This window comes from Schistocerca piceifrons, chromosome 5 (genome assembly GCF_021461385.2).
Source record: "Schistocerca piceifrons isolate TAMUIC-IGC-003096 chromosome 5, iqSchPice1.1, whole genome shotgun sequence".
In the NCBI taxonomy this organism is placed as follows: domain Eukaryota; kingdom Metazoa; phylum Arthropoda; class Insecta; order Orthoptera; family Acrididae; genus Schistocerca; species Schistocerca piceifrons.
Window position 1 is genome coordinate 470,816,400 of NC_060142.1, and position 13,282 is coordinate 470,829,681.

General features: G+C 37.4%; 1 protein-coding gene across 2 annotated transcripts in view; it reads right to left on the reverse strand.

Moving 5' to 3' along the window:
* Positions 1-211: 211 nt before the first annotated feature.
* LOC124798071 (calcium channel flower) overlaps positions 212-13,282 on the reverse strand; it is a 63,333-nt gene continuing 50,262 nt past the window's right edge. Inside the window, exons 6-7 of one of the 2 annotated variants that reach the window (XM_047261309.1) lie at positions 8,794-8,929; positions 595-730 (exon numbers count right to left, since the gene is read on the reverse strand). In XM_047261309.1, the coding sequence (XP_047117265.1) occupies positions 8,821-8,929 (109 nt within the window). In that variant the 3' untranslated portion in view covers positions 595-730; positions 8,794-8,820. Of the gene's footprint in view, positions 731-8,793; positions 8,930-13,282 lie in introns of both variants that reach the window. The other variant, XM_047261307.1, reaches the window with a different exon arrangement.

The window sequence follows — 13,282 nt, forward strand, 5'->3', positions numbered from 1 at the left end:
CTAATTTCGGTTTATCTGGTGGATAACACCGCATGAAGTGCAGTGACAATTCTCAGTCTAAGGTTAAAAAGAGTATAACTTACGAACATTTGTTTATTTACTACACTGGTCACTTGTTGATCACACTCAAAACCCTACCACACTGAAATATTACAACATTTCTAAATGTAATAATTCTAATAATATTCAACAATACACACACACACACACACACACACACACACACACACACACACACACACACACACACACAAGTCCAAAAATTGTCACAGTGACAGTGTATACAAGAATAGCACAAACAAAACACAATGTGATCAAGATTTCTTAGTCCAGATTTTGCCTAAATCTTAACAAATGCAACATACTCATTCTTTATCACTGATCTACCGAGTTTTAGCTATAAACAATATTCTAATAAATGCAAAAGCACATAAATGACTAAAATGATTTTTGGTACATTGAGGGGACCAAAATGGCATAACACTGTAAATTGACTAAGTCAGCACAATCACATAAATGGCAGTCACCAATGTTTTCAGTTTACACAGGTAGTTTCCACAGCAAAAGAATTGGTAATAGTGAACCAATACGTCATACTACGCCAACTAATGAGGATTTTGGGGGATCGCTGACAGCTGTTGGCTGAGCATGATCAACAAGGTTGGAATGGGTTCCCGTTGGAAGTCCGTCTGGCTGGGCAGCATTACTACGCATCTCCTCTGCCGTTGCCCTGAAAAAATTTTCAGAGGGCATTTGAGATCCTTTTCACAACTGCACTGAAAATATTTCAGAACATTTTATATTTTCAAAGCAAAAACCCTTCAAAAATAAGCACTATGTCGCTGATAATACAGAGATCAGCATACTGCTAAAAATGATTGATCCAAGCAACTGACTCAACAGTTTACCCGAGTAGAGCTGATTAATGTTTTAATACATATTTTTTCCAAGGCAGTAAATCAGAAATTACCCTTATATTCTACTGCAAGCAGAAAGTGCACTCACTTAGCTGTAGCCATGCATCGTGACAAAAATTGCAATCAACCAAAAATATAACATTCTATAACTGATTGATTCAATTTAACTGAAATGAAAAAAATGTACAGTAAAGCAAAGAGAAGAACAGTATTAGGAACAGGTTTATCATTTACAAGTTCAGTTGTCAGTGATACACACATGCAAAGGACTTCCTCACAGTCAAACAATATTTCTCTTGCTAGCTATGTAAAGAGATTCTAAGATGTTGAAGTATCCGCATTAATCACGGGAGTGCACCATTTTGATGTGCTGGTAAAATAGTGCATTAGTTACTTACAGACAATTTGAAATTTGGCAACATTCGTTTCAGAAAGTATACAGCAAGGAAAGTACAATGTGACGTATTGCCTGTTTGTTACTATTTTGGAATCTTCCGCTGACATCTGTTTAACGATTTTCCTTATGTTCCAATAATGTGAGTGGCTGGTGTAGTCAAAGATTCACCCAGCAGTAGAGGGTGAAGCTTTACTGATGCCACCCACTTGTGCTGCTGAAACATCAGGAAACTTGTTTAATGTCAGCTGAAAATACTGAGACAGAAGCAAACAAGGCTGTGAAAACCTGAACAATTTTGCACAACGTGGTACATGATAATAAATCAGTCCAATCATCTGCAGACACAAGATTTACTTTTAGTGACCAAACTGTCAGGCCCCATCTCACATCTTTGATTTGCTAGGACCTCTCTTCTTCTGCTATTTAAACCACACATGTACTCTACTGCTAATCTTTCACTAACTATACTGAGAAAAAGGATACAATAGAGATCGGTTTATTCCTGTTTAAGATTAAAATCATGGTATGAAACGTAATTGTTATCTGTAAAGAAGTTTCATTCCAGTGTTCACACTCCTGCAGTATGAAAGACTCATTTGAGAAATGTTTCAAAAAATTCAATGGAGGGTAGCTTTGTCATAAGATTCCTCCCTGGGATCACTGCATACGGGTGGGAAATGTGATTCAGTTTAGAGTACACTGAAGCCATAAGAATAACTATAAATACATAGTCATACTATAATGGGGAAAGACAATACTGACTAAAAGCAGTAAGGACAAGATCAAGTGTGTGTCTGTCTCCCACATAGTTTTGATTTTTCAAGATGTTTCGTCGGTCATCAACTCCTTCTGTAGAAAGTTTTCCTTGCAAGCAGAAAAGCTTCCCAAGACAAACTTGCTAATAGAGAGGTTACTAACAGCATGGGAAATGAAACCACTTCAGTCACAATGAGTGCAAGTCCAAGGAATTTGGTTTCAATACTGTTACTAAGTAGTTCATCGTTGATAGAGGCCAATGGGGTAAACATGTCCTTGTTTGGAGCATTGTGGACTTTTTTTGTTTTTGATTTTTTTGTTTTTGTTTTTAGCTGATTATTCTGTGCCCAGCTGCCAAGTAATTTGTTTATGGGCTGACAAGTGTTCAGAAACAGTGTTTAGATGGATATTTGTGTGCTTGATGCACACTGCCCGATTATGATTGCTCAGGAAGGAACTGATCCCATTTGGGACAGACCTCAAATAACATTTTTCAAGCTCTGACAGCAGAATCTTATGGTCCACCATGTCAAAAGCTTTTGACATGTCAATGAATACCCTTATTGAGTCCTGTTTCTTTTCCATTAGGCTTAATATGGAATTTATGCTCTCATAAATAGCAGTTGTCATTGACTTCTTATTTCTGAATCCATGTTTTTCCATTGCATAGGATTTTTTTTTATTTATAAATTTCATAAGTTTGTCATACATAACATTTTCTAATACTTCTGAAATGCAGGAAGAAATTATGATGAGTCTGTAGTTATTTATATTATCTTTTCCGCCTTTTTATGTACTGGAATGACTTTTCAGTACAGCAGGGAAAGTGACTGCCTGAAGCGAAGTAAGCAGTCACGTAAATGTGTAAGTATTTCAATTAGACTTGATGCACTCCTCTCTATGAGACTGTTACAGGGACACCATCAGTGCCTGAAAAGGTGGAATTTTTTGGTTCTTTTATTGCATTAACTACTACATCTTGTCAGACAGAACTTATGTACATTGATCCTCTACAAGCACTTATTTTGTATTCATTGGCTTGGGTGTTCTTATGCAAGTTTGACAGTATCATATTATCAGCAACACCTGTTAAAAAAACTGTTAAAAGTGTTTGCTATTTTTAAGGGGTTTATCACTCTTATACTTTTTGTGACAGTGTTATATTTTTGCAGGATGGCCTGTGTTCAACAAATTCTTTTTTATAACACAACAACAGCCTTGTGTTTATTAGCTGAATTGTAAATGTATTTGTCATTATGCATTTTTTTGCTCCTCTCACTACTTTTCTTAGAATTCTTGAGTACTTTTTATGGTATTTGTGTATTTCAAATGAGGAATTTTTGGTTTGCACATATTACAAAGTAGTCTTATCTTACAGCATGGAACCCTTATTCCCCTTGTGATCCAGCTGTTTGCTCTAGAATTCACCCTTACGGTTACAATTCTCAGTGGAAAGGCAATTTGAAAGAAATGGGTTAATGTATCTATGAAAGAGTTGAATTTTTCTTTAATACCATTAATTTTGTAAACTTGTGACCATTTTTCTCTCTCTGTAATAAGCTGTTGCAGTTTACATTATCCTTATTATACCTTCTACTTGTGGTTCTTTAAGACATGTTAATAATAATGCCTTTCATTTTTAAGCTTAATATTTGAGCAAGTGGTCACTAAAACCTGCACTGAAATTTTTTAGTGAAGTGTTGTGTAAACTTTTCTTGAGCAGAAATTGATCTAAAGCTGTTTCGCAAGCTACTGTTACTCCTGTAGCAGCTTTTACTTCAGCCAGTAAATTATAGGATGTTGCACAGTTCAAAAGGGCCTCTGTTTTCTACTATATGTGAAGTTGCCTCAGATTATCAACTTTCAATCCATTTTGTTTACTTTATTTAGCAATAACTCCATTTCATTTAGGAAAACTTCAAAGTTTCGAGATGGTGATCAGTAAACTGTAGCAAAAAAACTACGTTGAAAATAATATTTCAAGAGCCAGTGACAGGATATTTTTTGTTGGAAACCTCAGATCTCCAATGGATCGAGCTGTAATGCAAAAAACACAAACATTTACGATACATTAAGTTTTCTGAACACCATACAATAGATTTCAATATACTTTTTGGCATTCTCCAAAATATGTGTACCACTTCACTAAAAATCTATCCATACTTTGAAATGGTCGTACAATTCATAATGCAACCAGCTTCTTGTTCATTTCTTCTTAGAGAGCTTCTTTTTATCCATCTCTACAGGCAAAAATCTAATGAGGTGAGGTCTAATAACAGTGGAGGCCAATAAAGAGAATTGAAGCAGCCAGTTTGGTAGTCAATGGTGTTACATTTAGATTGTGTGTTACCTGAGAGATGTAAACTTCAGGAACTTGGTTATGTTTAAAGAGCATGCTTAGTCCTGTAGGAAAAAGGAATTCAAGCTTTCAAGGCTGGTGTTAAAATCCTTGGCGATTTCTGTTTTATGGGCTCTGGTCCAAGGCATGTTTCTATGCTGAACTCTTTCCACACTAGAAGCTCTTCATTTAGCATAGATGATTTAAGAAGGCAAAAGATATATTTAGTCTGTTTTTGCTCATACTACAGTACACCACACATTTACAGAGAAGATATGCTGAAACTGTCTCCAGAATGGTATTCATATCTTTGTCACACAACAGGTGTTAGATGGGAGAGCTGCTGACACCATCCCAGACAAAAGTTACATTACTATACCACAAATTGCAAGCTAGAATTGCAGAATAATAACTGTTGAAAAGTGAGGAGATTACTTATAAGAACAAAACATACTACAGAATTTTGTGAGTAGCAAAGTTCAACAGGCAGTGTGTTTTCCATATTTTCATTCGATAATTCTTTCTTTCCAATGTTCTTTATTCAGCCAATGTTAGATGTGGACTAGTATGGTACTTTTCCAATTCTGCAGAGAACCAACCACACCTGAATATAAGCTACCATTATTACAACTGAATCACTACTCACCAGCTCATTTTAAAGCAACTGCCAAGCAAGGAGAAATCCATGTACCCCTTCTGTCTGAATCTAGTGTAATTGCATGGTTAAATGTTACATCATTTTTCAAAGTGCATGCACAATGTGCATCTGGAGTGGGACGTGACAACCAGCCCTATCTTTGTGAATATAGAAGACAGCCTAAAACCATGTCCAGGCTGGCTGCCTCCTCAGACCCAGTGTTAATCTGCAAGGTGAATTTGATCTGAGGCCTACATGCCTTCCTGTGTCCCAGAGGTGGGAGCTTTAACACGGTCGGCTATTCAGGTGTGTTTTCGTTCAATAAAGTCCCCTCTGAATTATACGTCTGGGTTGAGTCTTCAAGAAACAGCTTATACAACTCAATCATAATGAATAATACACTGACTTAGCAAGTTACAAGGTTTGTCCGGAAAATACGTATAAAAGTTGAATAATGTCTTTATGTTACAAGTTGCAGTCACCGCCAGGTGGGACTACTACTGTAATCAAACCCATCAATGCTCAGTTCTAGTCAGAGCACTCTGCGTGAAGGTGGGAGTGTGCGGCAGATTGTTGACAGTTACCCTTTTTCACCTGCCGTCGGCATGGAGCTCTCTCTGATTGAGGAACAGCGTGTCAACATCAAGTTTCTTGCAAAGCTAGGCAAGAATGGCCGTGAGATTTTTGAGTGTTTGAAACAGGTTTACGGAGACAATTCTCTGAAGGAACCAACCATGAAAAAGTGGTTAAAAAGGTTCCGAGATGGCCGAGAAGAAGTGAACAATGACCCTCGCACAGGATGCCCATCGACATTGAGTTCCGATGCAAATGTTGAACAGATTCGGGCTTGTGTTCTTACAGACCGTAGATTGACAGTCAGAATGATTGCTGACGAGCTGTCAATCCCCAAAACAATCATTCACGAAATCCTGACACAAAAACTTGAAATGAAGAAATTGTGTGCGAAAATCGTACCGAAGCTCTTGATGCCAGAACAGAAAGCAAAGAGGGTTGAGTGCTGTGAGGATTGGTTGGAAGCAGAGGAACGAGGGGACTTTCTCAACCGAGGCATCACTGGAGACGAGTCCTGGTTTTATGAATTTGATGTGGAGCTCAAATCTCAAAGCAAGGAATGGAAAACAGTAGGAGAACTGAGAACAAAAAGGTCGCGAAAATCAAGGTCCAATGTGAAAACAATATTGATTGTTTTCTTTGATTCTAGGGGCATTGTTCACAAGCAATTTTTCCCTCCCGGCCAGAGAGTGAACAAAAATTTTTACGTTGAAGTTCTGACACGTCTCAGAGCTCGTGTGGCCCCGAGTTCGACCGGAGTTGGCAAAAGTGGGCAGGTCGATCCTTCATCACGACAATCCGCCCACTCACACGTCGCTCGTTGTGCGTGAGTTTTTGGCCTGAAGCACAATCACCGTGACAGACCACCCGCCTTATTCCCCCGACTTAGCCCCGTGTGACTTCTTCATGTTCCCGAAATGCAAAATGGTGCTTCGGGGGCGGCACTTGGGAGATGTGGAAGCCATCACGGCGGAAATGACATGGCAACTGAACAACATCACAACAGTAATATTATCAACAGTGGAAACGGTGTTGGCAGAAGTGTATCACTTCTCAGGGTGAGTACTTTGAAGGAGACCATATTGTAATACCTGAATAAAGGACAAATCTCGTACATAATGTGAAACTCTCTTTAAAATGACAGATGTTATTTGTTGTAAATTATCCATTAGTTTAAAATTGGTGTCCATTATTACAATACTGGAAGGAAAAATTACTTTCATTACTCTCCATTAAATTTATCTATGGCTCAGAAAGGGGCTAATAATGGTACAAGCAAAACCTCCGATCACTTATCTACTAATATTGTTTGACCAATTGTTCAGTATTCTACATCAATCTCTGACACTAATCACATGAAATTTAGAGAAGACAAATACTTTGTTCATAATGGTTTGTTTGTCATGGAGGGAGATTAGATGGCAAAAATCATTATTTGTTGTTTCAGTCACTTATTTTAAACATCACTGTGTGTTTCAGTGGTCATGTCATCAGGTGATTCTGATGTTTTCATACCTTGTGTTACCTACTTGGCAGACAGCCATGTAGTAACAAAGTAGTTTGTCATTTTGCTTTGATGAATGAACATTTGCATTAATTTACAGCACTAAAAGGGGTTATACACTTTTCTGCATCCATGCAGAAGCTGTACTTACTGCATGTCTGGATGAATACACTTGTTGTATGCTGCTATAGTACACCACACATTTGTCAGTACACATTTCAAATAAAAATATTTTTCAAGTGTTAACAATAAATGGCAACCTTTTAACTTAGTTCATTTACTAAGAACAAGAGTACCATGAAGCTTATCAGCAGACTACTGACAAACACTACAGAAAATGTGTTGTGCATCATGGAAAGATTTATTGTTCAAATTCTACAATCCTCCCACACACATCTCAAAAAATGACTATGGCAGAAATATTATTGATATTCAATCTCACAGAAGCTACTCAGTTTTTATCCCGCACATCTCACAAATGTAAAAGGAGTGTGGTAAAACAATAAACACCCTCTGCCAAATGCTGTAAGATGACTTATGGCATAGATGTAAATAATATAAAAACGCCTATAATGTGTGTCAAGGATAGATCACTACACATCAAATGGTTGGAATGTTCCTTCTGGGCAATTTCTAACAGAGGAAAGCTTTGTGTCTGATGTACTGCCACACATAATGGCTACACACACTGCTGTTTTCACTATGAGTAAATAGTAAATGATTCTTGCAGTCTTGACTATTGCCCTGGGCTATTATCAGAATCCAAAAATTATGTTGACATGAGGAAAACTGTTCTATTGCATTTCTTTGTATGTCCAGCAGAGTTACAATATTTGGCAATACTAGAATCTGAGGGTGTCAAAAGGCAAGTGAAACACTGATGTTCAGTGGAAAAGTTCATTGTGGACTGCACTGACTGATAAGCTATTCCAAATCGACAATGTATCTTTTATAAAATCCATTTCCAGTCGCAAATCATCCTTGATCAATCCAAGAAGGGGAGAAATGTAAGCTAATGCATGGAAAACCACTTTTACCTTAAATTCTTAAGCTTTATGGCTGTCTTTAACGAAATACTGCCAACATGTAAAAGGAAAGTTTTGCACACACCCCAAAATCACACTAGTCTTCAATTAAGTTGAACTGAGTATCAATTTTTCTCTTAACTCACACTGTTACTCCCTTAACTCCTTATGCATACTATCTAAATTGGAAACTAAGTGTGGCCCTATGGCATGTAACAGTGATGGCCATTTGAAGCTTACAAAATATGTCTCAGAACCATCATTATTCAATTCATATAAAAAAATCCACTTCATTTTAATAATTGATCTGTAAATTAATATTTTACACTATAAATGAAACCAATTTCTAAATTTACTAAAAAATTCTTTGTTTGCATCAGTGCAGCATCTAGAAAGAATAAAATGCAAAAGTGTGCTAAATTCATTACAATAATATTTATTGGCAAGACTACTACGCATTTCACCAACTTTCTAGTACTATCTAACTTTGTAGGATATCAACATGCGGTGTTCAGCTGTAAAGGAAATGCATTACTAGCTGTGAGAATACTAAGAAGAATGAAGATATTTTTGCATTTTGATTTCTGATCCAAAATAATGTAACATGCAGGGCACATGCAAAAAAAAGATTAATGATGTTAATTACAGTGATAAAGAAACTGAGTTATTACGCCTAGGTTGGGCGCCATATGTCAGGATCTTCCATTAGTGTTGTGTTATGGTCAACTTGGGGAGTTGAAGCTGGAGGTGATGCCATTGCCGCCATGTCTTGCCGAGAACCTCTGTCAATGTAATATCATGAATATTAAGTTGATATCCCCAAAAAATCAAAATAAGTCTTCTGGAGTTGTTGTGTACATACAAACTTTGTTAAACAGAAGAACTGTGATTATTTCTCAACTTTAAACACAAAAACTGTCTTACATATAAATATTTCCTATTTAATGTGGCTTAGTGGTTAAGTGCAAACTACTGAGCTACAGATATGGGGCTTGATCAATAGTCGGACAGAATTTTTATCTTTCACTTATCAATTTGTTAACGTGAAAAATTCCAAGTTGCACCTTCGTTTGAAGTCCATGTAAACTGGCTGGATAAGTCTGTTCACATCTCTGAGGAAGGCAAGGGTAGATATTACCACTTTTAATAGGACTATCTCTAATGAAGAGCTATTGTTTCTCAAAACAGCTTCCATGCTGACTGCTTTATCTTCTATCTCATTTTGCAGCAATCATGATCAACAGTGAAGTCATAATGATGAGCATGATCACTCCATGTTAAGACCATGCACGATGGTACAGGTCTCTACTTGAGATGAGCAAGGTTGAAATCCCCATCCACCAACCCTGATTTAACAAGATGGCAGCAGCATATAAAGACGAATTAGAAACAAGGATAACACAGTGTATGGATCATTGTTTTCTCAAAGGGATAATCCAGCATTTGTCTTTCAGGTAAGGCAAATGAGAGGAAAGGTCATTTTGTAAAGCCAAAGTGAATTTATTTTCCATTCCTTTCCAAATGAACCAGGTCTCTCTCCTCATTGCCCAAACAATTAACAACATACAGGGTGTTCAAAAAAGTGACTAATACTCAGAGGCGGTAGTACTGATTGAGGAAAAACGTCCAATAAACATCGGTCCAGAAATGCATACTTTCTGTGATGTTTTTACAGGTGGTGTTCAACTTGCTGTCCAATCATGACAATACACCCCTCTGCCCTCTGGCATAAGGAATGATGCACCCTTTGAAGTATACCCAGTTGCTGTTTTGCCTGCTAGTACCCATTGAAGACAACCCTGTAGTGTCCACACATTGTTGATTGACATGGCGTAGACTAATTCCTTCAAGTGTCCCCCACAACTTTAAGTCTAGGAGATTAAGGTCTGAGGAATGAGCAGGCCTGAACTTTTCAGATAATTGTTTTCACTCCTAAATGAATTACCGTTTACAAGGGCTTTCTATAACTGTATTAATTTTTAACTGTTAAATAAAATTCACCAACTAAGAAGCACCCTTTATTATAAAATCTTAGCATTTGTTACCTCTTATCTCTGGTGCAAATGCCAGCTAATGTAAAATGGAGTGATTAAGACATCATCCCCTGACAATTGAAACTCCATATTGCTCTCTATGCAATTAAAGCACTGCCTGCTTTTGCCATTATTGATTCATGTACTAAAGTAGTTTTGCTTCCAGACTATGCCACAGGTTGCAGAGAAAAAGCATATGCACAGAATTCCTAAAAGGTAAAGCTTGTTTTCACATCACAATAATTTATGTGGCATTGTCCTCCTGGAGGCATTATTATGCCTTTCCTATCCTCTAACCTTTGAACTGACGGACCCAGCGAGTTATGGGGAGATAGGGAGGGGGCTACACTTCAACAATGACCCTGAACCACAGTGCAACTTGACATTTTTCACATTAACAAAGACTGCCACACATCAAAGAAGTGGTAAGTGACAGAAAAATATCTTAGGGCAACTGATAATTGAATTCCGGACCTTGTAATTTATGATCTGGTTCTCTGGTTGGGTGGATAAGTGTCACACACAAATTGCCTGTCTTGTATTAATTTTAAATAAATCTGGTTGATAGTTTTGTAAAGAGACAAAAGGAATTTTAAACATAAGAAATGTTTGTGACCTCATTAAACAAAACCATGACTGTTACAGTGACCGTTGATGACACTTTTAAATTAAGTTAAATGCATTTGAAACAAATAAGACTATATAGTTGCAAAATGTAGCACAATCCCCATATTATCTGTAGAAACTGTGACTAATTCTGCAAGATGTGTTATGGAAACATTAATTAAAAATGTGGTTACTGTTATTTGTGTATTTTACTTGACATCCATAAAAAGTTAAAGACACAAATTAAATCTGAAACATCACACACACACACACACACACACACACACACACACACACACACACACACTGCAATCCAATCTCCCCCTCCCCGTCGACACACAAACAAAAGTTGCCACTTGTATGTTGGTGCAATAACAGGTGATTTGTGTCTTCTATTTATTGTGCACACTTTTATACACTGTCTGTTCAAACTTTTTCCATCCTAGTTTTCAGTGAAGAGCAAGACACCAAACCCTTTCCACTTAGAATAGCCTACACTGAATTATGGGAATGCAGACATTCTCTTGTCATTGTAAGTTGCACAGAGCTTAAAATCTGTTACAGTAATTTGTGCAGCCTTTTACAATAAGCATGGCAAACAGTGAATTTGTTTAAACTATGGGTAGCAATTTCATACTGGAACAAACATTTGTCAGGAACTATTCTGCCCATCAATTGTGTCTTTTTCACTTTTTGTAAAATAGCCCCATGCAATAGGCAATATTTCTGACACGCATGATTTTCACCCTTACTCTGTATAATGGTTCTCTTTCTAAAGATTTTCTTTTAAAGAGTGGGCTCAATGCAAGAAAAAGGCAGTTCACTCGGCAAAAATTTAATTATCTTTTTCATTACTATGGTGTAAAATGTGGTCCAGTTATTCCTACTGATATACAATATACTTCTCCCTCTATTTTAAATTATGCCTAGTGGAGTGAATTTAAGACATTATTTTGGGGTCAGCTTCTCCAAACCATTTCAAAAAATATTAATAATACGTCACTGTTAAAAAAGAGAGCAGTACCTATGAAGCTCATCCTCTAACACCTTTGGCCTACACAACAGTTGGAACCATGGCCAGTTTGTAACACGCAGCCATGGCGCTCCCTACCTCACACAAAATAAAAACATAACAACAAGAATCAAAGTCTTGTGTAAGAAAACATTAAATATATGCCATAACACTCCAGTGAATGAAAGATAGTCAAATTATACATTACATCTGATGGTGCCTGCAGCAGGAGTATGAATGCTAGGGTCACCAATGTTGTGACATTATGCCTGTTAAATTTGACACTCTGGAGTATGTTCCTATCACTACCAATCAAATAACCAGCTATCACACAGAGAGAAATCACATCTGAGCAGAAATGGCTCCGAGCACTATGGGACTTAACTTCTGAGGTCATCAGTCATCTAGAACTTAGAACTAATTAAACCTAACCAACCTAAGGACACCACACACATCTATGCCCGAGGCAGGGTTCGAACCTGCGACTGTAGCGGTCGCATGGTTCTAGACTGTAGCGTCTGAGCAGAAATCTTCCAAACTAGACACCCAAACAACTAACAATCAAGAAGAAAAAAATACTGATGCCTGTGACCACTTCAGTTCAGAATGCATTCTTGTAAAATAACGGATACTAGACCTACTCGACAACTGCCAAGTGCTCTAATCTCTTGGAGAAAAGCAAGGTTATAACTGTCATCAAACCAAGAAAGTTACCTGATGATCCTGATGATCCATACACACTACAAAGCTGCTCCTTATTCTTTCACCAGCCAGTTCCTATTTGGGAAAAAGTACAACTTCACAAATAATAAATGTCGCACAACTGATCAAGAATGGTTTTGAAAATCTGTAAACCTGTGTTCAGGGCCTCTTAGGTCTCTCTGCCTCCTATGATCTGTTTCAACTGAACTCAGACCAACAGTGTTAACACCATAACAAAAGGCTAGACACTGGCCTTGATATCAGATACCTCTTGGACAACAGTAATTAATTAATTAGTTAATTAATTGTTAAAGTTTCTGTGGTCTTCAGTCCAAAGATGGTATGATGCAGCTCTCCACACTCCTGTGCAAACCTGGCCATCTCTGGATAGCCGCTGCAACATACACTGAACCTGGTTACTGTAGCCAATCCTTCATCTTCCTCTACAATTTTTACTACTCACACACTTCCTTCCATAAACTGATAATTCCCCGATGTCTCTAGATGTGTAGTATCAACTGATCCCTTCTTTTGATCAAGTTGTGCCACAAATTCCTTATATCCCCATTTTGATTCATATCCTCCTCATTAGATATTCAGTCTATCTACCTAATCTTCAGCACTCTACTGTAGCACAACATTTTGAAAGCTTTATCCTCTTCCTTTCTGAACTGTTTGTCATCCATCTTTCACACCCACACAAGGCTACACTTCAGTGCAGGAAAGACTTTGTAACATATAGACTTACACTTAACGTCAACAAATTTCTCTTTTTCAATTAT